We start from the raw sequence: 20,267 nt of genomic DNA, 5'->3' as shown, positions 1-20,267 counted from the left end.
ATTTACAGAGTATGGTCACTGAAAGCAGACTATTGTTGAAACTGTTGGAACACGGAATTACCATCAAAGCCAGACTGAAGTAGCCCCGTTATACAGTCAAGAGCAACAAATATTCATAAAATTGATGGAATAAAAAATAACAAAGGAGAAATTATAGTCAACAAGAAACCATTACCCACATTTATGTTAGCACTTCAACATAATATGGATGCAAAACTCATTTTTGGCATCAAAAAAATTTTAGGAGCCGAAATAACAATCGGATCACTTCAAAAATCAAAATTAATACCGCAGTGCAAAAGATGTCAATTGCACAAACACAAACTAAAATCAATAGATCTCTCAATCTAACAGATACAGGGTTATACTAGCTGTAATTTATTGCCCACCAAGTATAACCAAATTAGAAGGTATAATACGAGATGAAGATCTAAAATGACCAAAACTAAAAGCAATAAGCTTTATAAAGCAGCTGCTGAGCCAAGATGTAGTTAAATGTCAACTGAAAAATCAACTCTGACAGATTTAGAGAAAACTCCAGACCTGTTAGATTTTTTCATAGTTAGAAACATCTAATTATATGGAAAGAAAATTTTGACCTAAGATCAGATCACACACTATGAGTGAAAATATAATAGTAAAATAATAATATCCAACGTTAACAAATAATTGAATAAATTGGGAAGGACTTGAACGAAGAATTGAACCACTGTTCACGTATAATCAGACCGAAGAAGTTAACAATAACTTGATGCAAATTCACTGGAAGGAATATATAAAAAAGAAAAGGAAAGAACTGGAAATATAGGAAAATTAATTGATTAATTGGAAAAAATCACAATCGTCAGTACATAAAAATTGTTATTATACAAGCAATTATTGCAACCTAACATATCTAGTTATATGGAATTAGTTTTTCCATTTTTTTTTTGTTTTTCCAACAGATTTTCCAGAACAAAATCCTGAGAAGTATTGTATGTGTACCCAAATACTACAGGATTGATTACTTACACCGAGACCTTCAGATATCGATTATCACTTACCTTGGGTAGCTATTACAGTTCAGAAGTTGAATACTCTCAATTTTTTTACTAATATTTAGGTAATATTGTTTTTAATAATTTATATGAGTTGTAACAACCATGGTCATGTAATTAGCACACCGCTGGTACTTTAGTCACACTCATAGGGTGTTTTAAGTAGTACCAAGTAGTATCAGGTACCAAGATAGTACCTTTTTATTGTAAGGTTTCATTTAAGCTAAAATACGAGTTATATTGACACAGCGTTGGTGACTCGATTAAGTCACTACATTTTATTACTGAAATAAAATTTAACTAAATCAAAGTGTGTTTTTTTTTTAAATCTTCAAAGACGTTTTTGTTTTAGTTATTTGAGTGAGGTAGCCGTCATTTTTACTTGAGACTAGATGTCATGCCAAAACAATTAGATGCCAGTGGAGTGTGTAGGTAAGAACGTTTAGAACTATTCGACCTGATTAATGTACACATTTTTAGAATAACGTAGGATAGCAATTAAATTAACCATTATTTTATAAGTTTATCCAGAAGATTAGTTACTGAAGCGACCTTCTACATGTCATTTTATAATAGTCTTTCAAACACTTGTGGAATGCCATTTAAAAAGATATAACAAATTTTTATTCGACATTAAATGCTTAACTTTTTGTTACATATCTTGAAACATATTTAAAATATAAAAAATGCCGATAAATAGTAATTATGATATAAATAATATTTTAAAAATTGTACATCAAATGACTAAACTCAAAAAACAAAGCTTTTTTAGTTAAGGAATTAAAATATTGGAAATAATAAAAATATTTTGTTATAATGTAAAGCCCGATTTTAAATTCTTTAGAACATTTCCTGGATTTTAATACTATTATCCAACACTTATTTACTCAGTCTGTGTGCAACGACATAAACTCCAGCCGACATTTTGCGGCAGGTTGATATGCACATCCATCTGATACGGTAACCGTTGTGCTAGCGAACGTTTTGCCAAGCCAACTTATTTGTTGGACTTATTGGGCTTACTGTTTGGGCAAATTTATGGCATTCCAGTTCATGAAATACGTTCACGTGGCAGCGTATCTCAGAAAGTACGATTTATTAACCGCCAAAATATGCGATTTTTAAAATGCCCGTTTTGCTTGTTTTACTTACTTGTTGGCCGTGGGTGTATTCTACGCCGGCTACTAGACATGTTGCCGCCGAGCTTAACCTTGCCATTCCCCGGGTCGTGATATCGTCGTCTAGGAGTGGAGACACGTCCTCATCCTCAAAGCTGCTGGTTATGTCGCTGTTAATTACCGTCATTGGAACTGAAATGAAAAAGAAGTTAGTATAGACATTGTTATGAAGATACTGAATATTTTATTAACGTATTTAAAAATTGAGTTTGTAGTAGAATGAATATTATTATATATTTATAAAAGTAAATATTATCAAAGAAAATAGTTCACCATGCATGGGATAAATAAAGATATATCTTATTTATAAAATGAGTACAATATAAACAGTATTATTTTACTTTAAAATTATTTTATTTTACGGAAAGAAGTGGCGATTCAAATATAAATATTTCAATATCCAATATAAATGAACCACTTATGTCTAGACATTTAGTATTAGTTGTATGCTATAGCACCTACCTCCTGAAGAAGCGACTAATGGTTATTGTCTAGTCAGAACAACTTATAGTTATACTAAAATTATTTGTTTAGATGACCTGTACCCGCTAGTTTCCTTATGAAATGCCTTTTTCTGAATAAGACTGTTTTTCCCTAAATTTTCATGGCATGTGTTTGGAATAATTTACTAAGTTGTGGTCATTCTAAATTGCAACAATTTACGGCTAAGCAACTGAACTACAGCTATTCGTCTTTAGTGGCCGTATATTATGTTAGTTCGCTGCAAGTTCGCTTCGCCTTTGCTGGTTTTACCAGAGGAACAGCAATAACGCGTAAGATTAGTTCACGGACTAAGGTGTTTTCAGAGTATAGACGCATCTTAATTGTGATAGCTAATGGCTAGTGGTCTTTAAGCCCTTTATTCTAGATTTTGTGACGTTGCAGCACAAACTGAAATTCTTTGGTCCAAATTCCACTTATCTATGCCAAGGAATACTTTGAGTGACTTTGAAACGATTGCCACTCTAATATAAACAGTCCTTTGATCGTCTTCTGAATTATACCTAAATGTTGTATACTCTAGTTTTTACCTAAATTTCTATGGTATATCCTGTATGGAATGGTTTACCCAGTTTTGGTTATTCTAAATTCAATATTCAACTTTGGTCAACTTTGGTCATACACCCTGAACTGTTACTGTCCTATTTCCAGTATATTATGTTAGCTCTCAGTCAATCTTACCAATACAACGTCGACCTGTTTTATTAATGTGTTTCTTTTCTTGATTAGTAAGTTGATTTCGGTTACTTAAATTACTTCAAGGGAAATCAGCCTTTTGATCCTGTGGAAACCTACTGGCTCCGTTAGTTATGAAATGTGTAGGATTTAGAAAGAAATACTTTTATTCTTCCTTAGAACTGTTTTATTTTATGGAAAAAATGGTGATTTGGACAATACTATCGACTCAGTCCCATTCTAATAAACGAAACGCGTCAGAAAACCTTTAGACCCCTTATTCCTAATACCTTCCATTTTTATCTTCCATCTTTTATTAACACCAGGCCATATTAGTCGTGCGGTATAAAACGTTTACATATAATAAGTGTGGTGTAAGTGCGAAATAGGAGTTTGAGGATCTCCCGATCTCGGCCCCAATTAGTAACGATTCTATTTTAAATCAAGTTGCAATTCATATACATCGAAAATAGCATTTGATCTCCTAACTTCTGTTAATTCGATATATACTACTTGCTTAAGTAATATTAGAACCCAGACATGAATGATAATAAAGCAAAATCATAAATCATAATAAATCATTTTAAATCATAAACATTTTAAATTTAAAAAAATATGAAATAGAAATAGGTAAACAAAGTATTGTTAAATATATTATAGCAAACTACAAATACATTTATATTAACTACAAATTTAGATATTTTTTATTATATGTATTATTCTGTATTTATTTGTGTTATATCTATTTCTAGTAACAGTATCAACTTGGCTGTCATATAGGATAATAGTTTTGATTTAATAAAATGTTTAAAATATTAATTAAAGTTGCAAACTATTAACGCTAATTGAGAAATAAATGAATATCAGCATTGTATAGTAAATTTTTTTAGGGAATAAGAAAACTATAGAGATTTTGTTTTCATTTGCTATATAGACACTTCTGGATCGATTCTTCTTTTGATATATTTTTGTCGCCAAACATACTATGAGAATTTTCGACGAGCTTGAACTATGCTTGTTTGAACTCAGTTTGATTGGTTCTACTATTATAATATATAGGTATACGATTGGTAAGACTATACCTGGAACCTCATTCAAGGCGCTTTATCAAAATTAAAGTCTTCTAGAATCGGATGTCTGCATATTTTAATAATAGTATTTTGTAATTTGAATTTCAAAAATACATAAATAAACAACAAATAATATATATAATTATGTATCAAAATATATAATTAGTTTTTATCGAATTTAAAAATGACATTCTCCACGGGAAATTACAGTTGATACTGAAGCTTATATATTTGCCTTCAGATAATACACTTCTAAACTGTAAATTTCTGCTGATTTTAAAGATGCTACAGTAGCTCTGCATAACAAGGGAATATAATCGACTGAAACTTCTTCTTCGGAGTTCCATGGAAAACGGTACCATGGAAGTTCGGAAAATATTTTGCATTTTTCGATTTTGCTATCAAAATTATTATACTAGGAATTTATTTCGTATTCTTCAAATTTATTGCAAAAAAATGGATATTCTTAAATTCTTTTATCCGACACAGAAAAATACCTAAAATGTAGAGTCCTAGATTAAAGTATCACATAACTAACTTAACTTAATAAAACTGCAAACAAATAAATATAGTTTACAATGTAATTTATACCAGAAAATAAAAAGTTGTATTTGCTTGTTACACAAATAAAATTACTGCGGAAAATGTAGTTATTTGAAATAAATTAAATAATTAATAACAAAAAAGGGCCGAAACATTCTAGATGTAAAAAACTACTGTTGGCTAAGAAGAAATGAGCCTATAAATATTAATAGGCCATTACGGATAGGTTTAATAGGGATAGTATGAAATTATACACTAGTAGTACATAATGATCGGATTTTATTTATTGTATAAATATAAAGAATAGAAACAAAAGAGCAGAATTACTGAAAGGCCCTTGGACAGTGAAAATTTATTCCGAACCTCTTAAATTTGTTCAAAATTTTGAGGCTCTCCTAACACCCTGGATATATCTAATATCAGATTAAATATTTACATTATAAATTAATTTATTATAGTCCATTATTTCCTTAGTTATAAGCTATGTCGAAGTTACCTTTGTATATCACATACACTCATTTAACTGATTTCATTCCCAAGCTAACTGATGAAAATTAAACCGGTTATGAGTTATCTGGCAGAATGATTTTAGTCTGATCTCTAATTCCTCTTTCAGTTTTTTTAAATAATACTGAATTGTTTCTCTTATCCATCATCTTAATTGTCGTAAAAAGTTTCTCCTTTCATGGTAAATCTGGAGAAATAATATTAGCTAATAAGGAAAGCCATTGCAATAATGCAACTTATTATATCATCATTAAAATTGTATATCAATATTATTTACAGGTATACCTACTATTTAAGCGTCTTTGCCTTAAACTATTCCAGCAGGTTTTGTAATTAATCAGGATCGTACTTTTAATTTATAAGACATACTCCTTTGTGGAGGATAGGAGTATACATTTTGATATTGCTATCGCATATTTATAACAGCACTTTTAGTTGAGAGCTATTTGAACAAATATTGGATTAAAGAGTTGAAAATATTCGCCTATGTGCAAAATATTATATCATTCTACAAGTCTTTGGACTAAGAAGAAGTATGTTTTCATCAATTTAAGTTTTCTCATTTTATTGATTTCTTTCCTTGTTTTTAAATATTGAATGCTTTTGTGTATAATCATCGGTGTTTAATAACAGTGTTACCGTTTACTGTTTTTCATTCAGCCGATGATTTTTCAAATTTCAATGTGTAGTAGCAAATACATGCTTCATCTATTGTCATATACCGATGTAAAAAATATTTTGTGTTACTATTACATTTCGTGAATTTTTACATGCTTCCATTTTGATGTAAAAGCACGTTCTGGTATCATTTAAGGGTCAGCTATCTATAATTACTTCACTTCACATCGGTATTTGGGAACGACTGGGTTTAAATTCAGTGTATAAGTTGATAAAGTTAATTTCTTTGTTGAAAATTTTCAATAAGGTTGATCAAGCCACTGTTTGGTTTCACCATAATAAATACCTGAAATTATTTTTATATTTATTTTGAACATAACAAAAACTGTTAACTAAACTTTGATTTTTTATACAGATCTTTCATCAGAGGTGCCATCTGTTTGTCATACTGTAAATTTAGTCAGCGATGTGTAATCACTAGATAATAGTATTATTGTCGCTTTACATTTCGTGTCCATTCCTGTTATAAAGAAGACTTCAAAGATTTTATTTTCACATATTTGGCAACAAGGGGTCGAATGTCGTCATGTTAAATTGCTTGGTTATATTTCGTCTTAATAACGATAATATTTTTTTCAATTTTACTCATATGAAATATGTTAACTTCTTATTTTAGAATTTATTACAAGTTATATCATCTCTCTCGTAAATTTTTCAAAATTAATTAACCATCTCACTAAATACATCATTTTCTAGAGGCCACTATTATTAGTATATGTAACATACTAGTAATTATATGTGATTATCATCAATATTTTATTGATATCATGTTAACACGAAGAGTTCCTACTATTCATAGGTACACAATGATGTCCATTGCTGTAACTACATTCGTTACACAGAAACAAATACTAATTCAATATCTGTTACAAACGGTCGACCGACCAATACGCTAATTTCTCCCATTCAGCGCGCTATAAACCAGACAAAATGACAGCTAAATTCGTGCTTATTTCGTCCGGACGTAATCCAGAATTCCACTGAATAGATCCGGTTGTCGGAGTGTTATCCGCTTGCTTTCCAATTTAATGGAATTTGGATATAATAAGACATTGTACCCACCTGCGTCTTACTCCTCTGTAATTCGTCTTTGTCCTGGATTTTGTCGCGCGCCTCATGTTAGACTCTCGCTTCCGTTCCTGCATATGTATACATGTCGTATTTTAACTTCCAAGGCTATCCAAGGAATGCCAACGGAATAGCTTCAGCCAGATGTGTTCCTAAATATTGTAAATCATTTTCGTATTTCGTACAAGATTATATTGTTACAGGAGCTTTAGCTGTTGTAAAGTTTGAATCATCCAAAAATAATATTTTGATTAAAAAGTGAAATTCAATATTAAGATATACAGAAAATATACCTTTTATATACGCAGTGTTTAGATAATTCTAAATTATACTTATATATAGTCAATCCAAAATTATTTTGTACATATATCATCAAGATGTTTAATGTATTGCTAGCCGCAATCTGTAAATTCGTTTTAGAACCAGACAATATTCTTTTCATTTTATTCCAGTTAAAAAAAGACACAAAGATGTCTGATACGTAAGAACTTGTAACCGAACTAGCCTGGCAAAGTCGTCCGGTTGTTCAACTTATGCAAAATTATTCAAAATCATAGTGATAAGAGGTTATAAACCGGCAAACGTTATTTTAATGCTTTGCTTGTTTTGACAAATTTCAAGTTGCTGCTAATGATTACTCTGATTGAAAATTCCGAAGCCAGACAGAACAGATTGCTTCTCTAATAGTTACTTTGAATGGGAACGAGATAATTGAGGCCCCCCTCTTGCCAGAAAAATTCATTAGAGAGGTAATCAGTTTCACTGTTAAATATTAATTGCTGTTTTATTGAAAATATTTTTTAACGGACACGGTCATTGAAATATCTCAAAAAATATTTATATAGTTTGATGTTCACTCCATAACATATTAAATATATGTAATGTATAAAAGCAGTGAGTAGTTTTTCAATATAGACATAATCTATTACAATAATTTCAATGAAAACTGTTAGTCTGAATAGCATCGAAGAGGTCTAATGGAAGGAGTTATTTCAATGAATGGGTATGATAATAGAAATAGTGTTATGACAACAAAATTTGATGGAAAAGATAACCGTTGGAATAACAATTGATTTGATTTTATTAGTCGTAACATTTACTAATAATTCATTGCAGATATACTGTACTTAATACTGGAAACAGGAATGGTTAATAACACCTTCGGTTTGGATGAACTCGATCAGACAGTTCGAAGAAGAAATTGACAAATGATGGAATTGCGAACAAATATTAGATTGACTGTAAATTAACTTAGTTATTCACTTGAAGGAAACTTTTTGAATATGATATGATTCAATACTGCCAATTTCGAAGACAGGGTGATGAAAGTGGAAACAATAAAGGTGAGTACATAATATAAGTGTAGGAAATTGTATTGTAGAGTGTATAAGATGTATGTGTACAGATTATACATATGTATAGAATATACATGAGCATTTGGTTAAAATGTGTCAGGAAAGAAACAATAACCGTTTTCGAGATATGGCAAAGGCACTAAGGAGAATGCAGTGAATACATCTAGTTTTATCAAGAAAGATGTATATAGCTATTGACAGGATAAACGAAGGAGAAATATATCAAAATATTTTATAAGGAAACACTGTACCGACAAACAAGAACAGGACACAAGAACTAAGCATTAAAGGTAGATATGCTTGCTAATGAAAGTAAAATATATTACTTGAATATACAATTGTTAATTAGGTCGATTAGGTCTCCAGTGATAAAACTACAAACGCGCCTAGGACTTTAAGAATAGGTAATAAGGAAGAGTTCAATGTCAAAGTAATGATAATTATCAAACGCAACCCTAACCTACAAACTGTTATAACTGCGTTCTAATTGTAGTTTTAAGTCCTTCGATAATATATGCATTCGATTTACTATAACGTTAAATTAAATTATAATTGACAAGGTATGTTTATTTAATTATTTTTGTGTAATATTTAGATTAGAATTTTGTTGAATGTCAAAACCAAACTGAAATAAAACTCAGAGCTGATATTGCAACATTGCGATGTTTTGACGTCACACATTTAGATGACATATGTACAAAATAACTTTGGATTCACTGGATAATTCTTCTATCCGTGTTTATGTAATTAAACTCTTTCTAAAAAGTTGGATCGAGATTTATGAAATTTACTGTATGTTTATGTGCATTCGAGAATAGATTCAAGTTTGATGTACAACTAAACCGGGTGCCAGACACCAGGGTTCGATAGGGGTACGATAAGGTTCCACAAATTTCTTAAACATTTTTAATTTTAGCTGGCATGTATATATCCGAGTGAAAATATTATGGTAACTACTGCAATAAGAGTAGTTTCATTAATGATAAATAATCACAAAAATATTTATATATAATAATAACATACTATAGACAGATTATTAAAAATATATTTATTTAAAAATTAAAGGTGCGGTTACTAAGATTTTAGCAGAAATAAAAACACAAAATTTTAAAATTGCCATTTTAAGTCAAACACTTACCAGAGGCGCTACGAAACATTGACGTCACTTCGCAATGTAACATTTGAACTTTTTAGCGCGTTTCCAATTGATTTATATTGTTTATCTTATATTTCACAATTCAAAAAATTATTTTGTGCAACCAACGAAAAGAAACTATAACTGAAAAAACTGAACAGTGATTTATCAAGGCAAATGACCTAAACTTGCCCACAAACGATTCGTCGATGTGATTAGTTTGTGACCGTAACTGAAATGCTAATTTTAACAAGAATACTTTATACTATATAGAATTTTATTGAACCCAAGTGAGTGAGTATTTTAGAAAAACTAATGATATGTGTTAAAATATTGAAGAACATTAAGTAAAGATACTATCAGTATTGCACTCAGTATTACTTGGTAAGAAAATTAATAAGTACAGGTAATAACTGTAAAGAGTAGCTGATAATTGTGCAAACGCCACTTAGTAAATATGAGAATAGAATTTTTGAAATGAAGTGCTCTATGTTTACCAAGACAAATTAAAATTATTTCGATGCCAAAATATACTAAAAAATGTCATGATGATAATTTGAAGATACAGGAATGTATTTGACATAATATTTATTTTATGTAGTTGAATAAAGTTATCAGAGACTCATATACATAACAAACAAAACAAATAAGGCTCAACCTCAAATGTTATCAACAGTGTTAATTACCAAAAGATATATTTTTTTAAATATATACATTTGATCGTGCTGCTCTGTATTGTATCAAACTATATATTAATATTTGTGCAAATAAAAGCACAACTTGTAATTTTGAAGATCGTTTTAATTATAACCTAACAATCTTATAAGCATGTCTAACTATAGTATTTCATCAAGTATTTTACAAAATTTGTGTTCAACTAAATATCTGCTTTGTTGTTTTTACTTTACTCGACTTCAGAGAAAACATTTGGTTTATACATTGTCTGTACGTAAGTATTATTCAAAATGTTTAAAATATCTGTTTGTCATAACACACATACCAGGCTGTAAAAACTCGATAGAATCACATTGTTCTACCAATTTAATCAAATATGTGTCATTTGCCCTTAACATGGTGAAGTGTAACCCATCAAACTATTTTATATACAAGAAACCAGATATTTGGTATTGGCCTTTCGTAATCTAACCATGACGCGATTTGATTGATTTTTGTTTACGACGATGAAAGCTTGAATTTAATTAAGATTTTTCTTTGTACTCTAAGAATATATGACTAGTAGTAAATACGGTGCATGTTTAGTGAGTTCAGCTAGCATCTCATTTCCTTCTATTTATTTGGCATTCGTATGTTGTAGAAACATATACTGACTTCATGCACACTTGTACGAATAAACCAGTAACATTATATTGAATTCTTAGCCATGTGCAATTAAATGACAGAATGTTTAATTATATCACAAAATTATTAAAATACTGTACAAATAAGACCTGTACCCATACAAACCGTCTAGTGGGATTAAAACAACTACGCTACGCGCAGATTTGAAGCGTTTTAGCGCGCATTTAGAATTTCATTATTTGAAACGTAAATTTTTTTTTCAAATTGATTTTTTTTGCAGAAATAACTTATTCCGTGTTATGTGAATACACAGAATTGTCATAAAGTCGTTTTCAAAAAATTGCCATCTTTTTTTTAATATATTTTAAAGTCCCCTTTTACCAACTAGGGGTTTATCTGGACTGGGCCTACAGTATAACGTGGGCTCCGAACTTTATAAATCATCCAAGGAGATATCCGGGCTTACCCAGCCTGGTTTCTGGCATGACTGGGATCATTTTACTTGTCGGATTTTATATTCTTGCCTGGGAAAATCACAAATTATAAACAATCACAAACAAATTTATGACCATGCCCCAGCAGGATTGGAACCCGCGGCTATCGTAACAGTAGGAGGCCTTTACCACTGCGCCACCAAGCCGGGTACCTATTTATCTATTTACAATATTATTTTAACTATTACCAACTGATTTGACTTTGAAGTCAGCGCCGACCAAGAAATTGGATTTGTTTTGTTCGTAATTTAATTTTATGTATATGTCACAAAATTATATTATTATTTTTGTATTGTTTGGGCTTGGAACCGACTTCAAATTGATCAGTAGTAGTAGTTAAACTAATATTGCAAATAGATAAATAGGTGACTTATTATACTATAACTACTTATTATAGGTGATTTGACAAATGATCTAACCAAGAACAATGAAAAGTTGTTTCCCGTCGTTAACCGAACCCGCGATCTCCATGTATGAGCTGAACTCTCCAACCATTACACCATTGAAGCACTTGACTGAGATATTTCTACATTTCCCATATGATATAAATGTTTAAAGTGCTTTAGTTTAAGTGAAAAGCTAGTGTTTAAAAATAATATAAAAAGCCAACTAAATGGTTTTTACACTGAACTATTTTCGATTTTACAGATCGTTACATCAGTTCAGCAATAACATTATGCACAAATATTAATTTAGATAAAATAATATGTGAAGATTTTCCCCCTTCCCCCCATCTTATCCTGACTTGGTTCTAATAGGACCACTTCGGAGGTGCACTTTTTCGAACAGAAAAAGAATTTTGAAAATAGGTCTAAAATTGACGGAGAAATCGGCGAACATACATTAAAACAAATATACAGCCGAACATAGAACCTCCTCCTTTTTTGAAGTTAAAATGTAAAATCTCCTATCTTCAGCAGATTAAGATAAACTGAATATATTCCCATAACACAAATGTATTCATACGTTCTCACAGATATTTGCTGACTTAAGCCGTTCATGGGATATAGTGTGTGTTACGTTCTACAATGTGTTTTAATTTACAGTAATATATCGAATAAAAATAACATTGCAGATATATGGTAATATTGTAATATATTATTATTGTCAGTTTTATTATCAATGTGTTTAGTTGCATTAATGAAATTTTGTCTTCATTCCTGTTAATTTTAACTAAGTGTTACTTATATTTATTTGTTTTGTTTTTAAGAAAAATTTCGAGGACGAACAGAAAATATTGGTCGGCGTACACGTAAAGCAGTAATAGTCCGCAACTATAGGTTAAATAGAATTACAGAAGAACACTTGGCTGATAATGTAAATTTTGGAAACCAGGTCGCAGACACACGTGTAAATGAAAACCGAGAGCAAACACAATGAACAAGGGACACGATCGAATATGACTATTTGTCACATTGTCATGCATGTAAGTACTAAGGTGTAGTTGTCGGTCTTTGCTATGCATCAGGAAAAGTTTCGCTTTCATTATTAAATATGTTATCAGAACCATTGAAAACAATATTGGTTCAGACCCACTTTGAGAGTTATATGGCTCGGTGAATGGAGGTAGGACAAAAATGAAACGGTGATGTTTACATAATGTAACCGTTATTTATTGAAGTAATATAAAATGTAGTGAAATACAAACAGATAAAAGGGAGAGGTGTAGTTTTACCTGACGACAACATTTGGCAGTCGATAGTGGCGCGCCTGAACCTACTGCGCACGTGTTCAACATCTGGTATAATATTTTCTGGGTATTTTGTAGGCTGTTATTTTTAGATGTAAAATTCGACATGCCTCAAGGCTACAATACAATATATTTTATAGAATACTCCCTTGTTAGAATTTTACATAAAATTATTAACAATAATACAACATACTGATATGTCAAAAATGCATGAATACGAAATATTAATATGAAAATATGAATATGAAAATGAAAAAACAAAACTGATTTATAAGGTTGAACAAACAGTTGGCAAAACTGAATATACTGACATATGTGAAAATTTTCTGAATGCTGGTGTCGATATCTTTCGGTTCTACAGATACCGTTGCTTCATCCTTGCTTTGGCACGAATGTGGTCTATGGACGACGATGAAAATAAACAATTTTTCGAACAGGATTGCCGTAATCCACGTGTTCGATGACGGGACGTTGACATTTCTGGTACCGCGGCAGATATGACGAGTCTTCAGTGACTGCGATCTGTACCTAGCTGCAGTGGCTGCTGTGACTAATCCGTAGCCACATATGTTACGATATTCGAGGAAAAATCGAGTAAAAAGACCGAAATTGCATGGGACAGAAGCCATTCTAATTTAAACATAGCGCCGAAGGAAATGTCTAGTTGAATGCTGATGGTTAGGTAACCAAAAATTAGAAGTTAAAAGCTTTAAGATTTCAAAGGATCATCGAAATGATAAAATTTGGAAAATAAATCAGAATTAATACTAATAGGAACTACTAAAAGTAAATATTGAAAGAAAACGTAACTGGAAAAAAAACCAAGAATATTTTGTATCAAAGAAAAAGATAACAGTAAATTACACCTTGTTGCACGAAACCTCTATTCTCAAGACCAAACTACATTTTTCGAAAAAAAATCACGTCGGGATGTCACCTCTTTGGGGGTATAATGGAGGTAGGATGAAATTAAACAGCGATGGTTCCATTATGTGACCCTTATTTATTGATGCTATATAAAATGCTATAAAATACAAATAAACACGGAATGGCGCAGTTTTACCTGAAAAGATGCTCGGGATTTTTTCATTCGTACCGGCATCCCGGCATACATCTCCGTGCGTGGTCGGCGAAATTATAGTGGTACCAGCACAACCCGTTGTAAAAATCAGAACCGCGAATGCGTGATCGGTCGCGACTTGAAGAACGCGATAACGATCGCCTACGGCTTGATGAGCGTGATGATGAACGGTTACGGTAGGACACGCGCTTCTGCTCTGCGATATCGTCTAACTTGGTTTGTAGCTCGTTGATTTGCAGCCTTAATCGCGCGAACTCTTCCGCCATCTGGTTTTCAGTGTTATTTGTCGCTGTTGTACTACTTGGCGGACGCCGCGTGTTCTTTATATCGTCGGCAATTTTTGCCAAGTCCTCCAGCTTGGTATTGCCTGATTGTGCAGCAATACCGGCTCGGGTAACGGGGTCTAGTTGGTTAATCCACATTAGTTTTATATTATCCTGGCTTAAAGTGTCTCCTGCTAGAAATTGTAGCCAGCGGAGAAACTGCGACGGGGTATGGTCAGCGATTTTTTCGCGCTCAAGAAGCTGTCGCGTCTTGTTCCGGATAGAGAACTCCAAGAATTTCTGGAGAGCCTCCTTTAGTTTCCCAAATGGATCCTCTGCTTCTGGTGGCGGGTTAAACAAGAGGCCGCGCACTTCCTGCGTGTAGATGGGATCAAGTGCAGCTCCTACGATTTCGAATTTCTCCATGCTTGTGCTTATCCCTGCATGTTTCAAGGTCCACTCGACTTGCAAGAACCACAGCTCCAGATCGTTTGGATTGAACGCAGGCAATCTAATATTTGAGGCAGTCGACATGGCGCCTACGAAAAAAAAACGAAATGACGCAATCTTGAAACGTTCGGGAGTGAAAATAATCCAGAAAAACCTCTTTGACAGTGAAATTTACTCGGATGTCGCACGTCGGGGTTACCACATTGGCGTTTTGGTGGTATTAAAAAAAAATATCCAATTATTAAAATGTTTATTGTGGAAAATAATGGGAAAATTGGCCTTATTAAATACGGAAGAATAATAAAAACTAATACGAAAATCCGAACACACTGATTAAATACCACAAATTATTTGCACATCCTACAATCACAATATATAACACCGCAGTGCACGTGGCGGAGTTACCTTCAGGTACTGCGAATTGCCGGTATCTCAGTAGGTCTGACCACTACCAAAGTGACGAACGGAAAGAACGTCGAGACGTCGAGTCATCCCCTAGCTTCACTACCCTAGGTTGCCACAGAGTACGCTCTGTCAGTACTACCTGTTGCCAACTTTCGTGGGTGCTAACTTCAGGTATGTACGACGCTCCGAGATGATCTGTGGTCTGATAAGAATTGCGGGAAAATTTGAAACATGTGAATGTCGCTACACCATATATCAATCGAAGTTGCTTTTACATGAATTTGTACATTTAATTATTGTTTCCAAATGACATCGTTTGGAGCAATACAAATATTTGAGAATGAATTTGAATCAAAATAAAAATTCAGAGCCAAATTTACCACCACATTGATTTTTTTGTTTTCAATACCTGAAGCTGATAAAACCTTTTTGCAAAATTATTTTATAGAGAACGAGGAAGAAAAAAACAAACTACATATACAACCACATTTAAAAGATGTAGGGAGATAAATTATCACAACTTCGAGGACGTCGCAATTATAGTCAATTGATCCAGTTATTCAACACTATTTTCAATATATTGCAAAACGACAACTGACTTATTATCATTAAACCAGACAAAGTACCATATGGAGGACAGTTAGGAAAATCTAATGTACCAACTCTTAATGAAGTTGTATTTTTGTCCATTTTAGAGATATACGTATACAATGCAGAAATAACACGCAAAGAATCCAAGATAAGCATCGTTCTCACAACTTTTCAATTATCGGTGCTTTGCAATATTGATGTTTCGAAAAAGGGAAGATGGGTATCAATTAAACATTAAATAGGTAAATTCAGTGATAGATACAACCTATAGATTTCTTTGAACAATAATTTCTTTGTACGATTTTATTTATCTCTTTATAGTTAGGCACAGGAAGGAAAATTAGTGCGTTGGACTACGCACACCGATTGCCAATTAAGATAATAACATCCTCCGAGGCTGCGAACTATTTCACCAATATCTTGTTGATACGCGTTAAGTTAAAATCAAGCTAGTATAGTAGCATAGAACTACATACATTTGCCTAATGCTATTATCAGTAACGTGGATGCAACAATTGATATCGATAATATCGGTACCGCATATATTCTTCCATCATCATATAAAGATAGTTCAAGATGACTTTTGTACATGCATACAGTCGACCAGATCTGTTCATCAAATTTACGTGCAATCCAAATAGGGATGCTATTAAAATTTGTTGTTGCAAGGTCAAATATAGTGTATCCCTATAATATTACACATCACTCGGTATGAAGCATGACGTGTGAATAGGACAACATCTGTCGGGTGTGCTAATGTTCTGTAAATTATTTAAATAAAAATGATGTCTTAATCTATTCCAATTGCAACATCAATATCCTCTTTGCATTAGAATAAGTATTTTGTTACTTCTGATAGCAAAACCATTTTTTTATAATTTTATTAACAGAATTCTCTAATATATTACTCTTTAAGAACAGAAAGTGTATTTGCCTATCCAGTGGTACATTCTAAGTTTAAATTTAAGAATCGAGTTTTTCTTGACGGTTATTCATAATCATTTCTACTATTACATGTTTGCATGATTTTGATCGGCTGTGGACATTTGAAATTTCAATGTAAACGATTGTTGAATTCGTTGACTTTGATATTTATCTACACAAAATAATAGTTTTTCGCTCTGTATTATATTTAGAGTTATTCAGTTCATGCAGATACTAATCATAGAACGCTCAAAATAGCATTTTCGCCATTGTTAACTTTGATTTTTGTTGATTGATGTTTGATTTGAAGAAATCTGCTGCCGAAGCCAATGAAACTTTTTAGAAATTTACGGTGATGCTGCCTCGTCATATCCTAATTGTTGGTTTTGGTTTCATATATTTAAAAGTTGAGATTTTGATGCTAATGACAAAGAAAGATCAAGATAAACAAAAAGCTACGAAGCCACATCTATTGTGCGAAAATCCAGCTCAAACTTTCAATAACTTCCAGACAGCTTAGCAACTTTTTAATCAATGTTTCCAGGTGTTTATATGCGATAGGAAAGGTCCAAAAGTGGGGAGAATGCCAGAAAAAAAAGAAGATTCTCTTTTTTATTTTAATAGTATTATGGCAGTGAAAAGTGGATCTTCTATGACTATATAATGTGGAAAAGTCTAGGGTTCAGAACCATCCATATAGATATCGTAGCGGAACATTTATGATGCTAATGTCTCAATGTTCAAATAGTGTGATCATCAAGGTGTAGTGTATTACGAGCTTCAAACATCGAATAAAATTGTTACTGCAGATGTAGACAGCCAATTGAATAAATTGAACGTCTTTTTGTGGCAAAAAGACACAAGCTGAAAGAGCTGCGAATAATAAATTGTTGTAGCTCCAATGATAAGTTCTGTCACACCCAATATACTCGCCTTCTGATTAGTATTTTATCAGATCGACTTACGATACCAGGTTAAATAAAATTCATATTGAATATTGGTTTCGAGGGTCTTGACTACAGTACCAGTTATTTTGGTTTATAGGGTGGCTGTTTTAATACCACGTACGCATTAACAAGGCAAATACTTTTAAAAATTTCAGATATCTTTGGATGGAGCTTGACTTCCTTAGAGCCTCTTCTGAATATGTTTCTATTCCATTGTGCTATTACAAAGTTAGTTTCTCTATTAGCATAAATAATTTGGAATGATTAACGAGAACATTAAAAACCAAAAAATTTTAAAAATTAATCGTGCGGTTTGTATCTAGTGCTGACTAACTTTTCTGTTGTTAGAGCTCAGATAATCTCTATAGTTCTGATTTAGTAATGATCCATATAAAATCCGTCAAGCACAGCAAACCAAACCAAAAAAATTGCTAAATACAAAAATATAATAGAAATACGTTTTATTGTATTTAAATAAATAAGCATACATTTAGAATATACCAAATAATAAGTAACGAAAAAAAGATTATAATTTCCATTTTGTAGATTTTCATTCTTTTCAGTAATTATTTACGGTTATTTGTGAATGATATGGACATAGTGAACCGCTTGGTTAACCACTGTGCTTATATCAATAAGCGTAAATTGAGAATAACTCTTATATCGAATAACAATAACTATCGACATGAAATTATAACTGCCTGTTCCTCTTTGCAGACTTTCATTGTTATCAATAATTTCTTAGAGCTATTTGTAAACAAGTTCGATACAGTCCACCGCTTGGTTAACCATTGATTGAATAAAGTATTTATTTCCTTAAATTAAACTGTTACGAGTAAACGATAAGTTTGTGGAACACCAACTAATCGCCATCTCTGTCATCATATACTAGATCGAATTTTTATTTTGGTCTGTTATATTCATTCTTTATGCATTTAATTAGGACCATGTGTGTTATACTTTAAGAGTTTAAGTTTTGGGTCTCAAGAATCTATGAACGCGGCTTACAAATTGAAGGATTGTTGGAATAATTGTCACCCAAGAAAGTCGCTTGGAAACCCAAACGAAATTGTGTTAAAAAGTCTTTTTTACAATCGCCTATACGATTTTTAATTCCGTTATTTTTTCAGTTAGTATCGATTTTATTTGATGAATTAGATGTATGAATTAAGTCGCAGGTGGGTTTGATGTCTTATTATATCGAAATTATAGTCTATTGAAGAGGATAACGATCCGACAGACACACCAGTTCGGTGAAATTTTGGATTACGTCCGAGCGAAATAAGCTCGAATTTAGCGGTCGTTTTGTCTAGTTTATAGCGCGCTGAATAGGAGAAATTACAGTATTGGTTGTTCGGCCGTTTGTAACGGATATTGTTTATTGGCAATTGTAATATTTCGCATTACTATTCGACGGCTGTCGCGAATGTAGGGACGAGACATGCGGTAACCGTTGTGACGCGATAACTATCGACAGTCGGTGGTTTTATACAATATCATTATTCCGGTTAGTTGTAAAACCTATTGTTTTATAGTTTCCATCTAAAATTACCACATACAACTAATTTCCGTCACATAAACACTTTTAACACATAACCACACCATTTTTTTGATAATAACTTGTATATAGAGCTCAATTCATAAGTGCTGACACTTTATAAGAGATATTTTAGATATTTTTTATTTGAAAAAACATCTAATACATATATACAGCTATCTAATAATTTCGGCTTCATTTAGTTCTTAAAATTCAGATCAAAGATTTCAGACCTAAAATGAATTAGTATTTGACGAATATTTTTATTGGTGCATATCGTATAGTTTTATATCACTCCACAGTATTCACAGATATCTTAACTGTATTAGTACAAAGGGGTTTTGTCTCTTCAACTTCCAGGTAAGCCCATTGTTGTCGAGCCGTTGTAGTACTTCAACGTTATATGTTCACGTAATCTGAATAAGCGTCATTTCGCAAATCGTTTAATTCTTCTCTGACTAATTAATGGTCCCTAATATCTATGTGGATGTCCTCATTTCTAATATTAAGATGAGACAATTACTACATAATTCAGGAACAAATCCAGAGACGCCGATTGAAAGACTAGGAATACCTGTCGAATGAAAGGTGTGCAAATTTATTCTACACCTCGGTAGATAAATCGAGCTTTTGGGTGTAAGAGGGTAGAGCACAACTCCAAAAAAAGGATCAAGATCATCGGAATCAGAACGGTTGGATCGATCATCAACACTGCTCGGGTTTGGTGAAGAAAATTCGTTCTGCGACCTCTCTCTGAGCACCCGCTATGAATTGATGTTGCTGATAATGATTCTTGCTGATACTATGTTCGGAAAAAAATTATACGATTATTAAGAGGT

At 32.2% G+C, this 20,267-nt stretch overlaps 1 protein-coding gene across 1 annotated transcript in view; it reads right to left on the bottom strand.

Moving 5' to 3' along the window:
- LOC143189975 (uncharacterized) overlaps positions 1 to 20,267 on the bottom strand; it is a 563,901-nt gene that overhangs the window by 140,014 nt on the left and 403,620 nt on the right. The window contains exon 2 of the mRNA XM_076394004.1: positions 2,190 to 2,347. Coding sequence (XP_076250119.1) covers positions 2,190 to 2,347 — 158 coding nt within the window. The remainder of the gene's footprint in view (positions 1 to 2,189; positions 2,348 to 20,267) is intronic.

Source organism: Rhynchophorus ferrugineus, unplaced genomic scaffold (assembly GCF_030347505.1).
Source record: "Rhynchophorus ferrugineus isolate W39M unplaced genomic scaffold, kcgeb_rfMv2 rfM1, whole genome shotgun sequence".
Classification (NCBI taxonomy): Eukaryota; Metazoa; Arthropoda; class Insecta; order Coleoptera; family Curculionidae; genus Rhynchophorus; species Rhynchophorus ferrugineus.
Note: the sequence above shows the minus strand (reverse complement) of the source record. Positions and strands in the feature narration are given on the sequence as shown.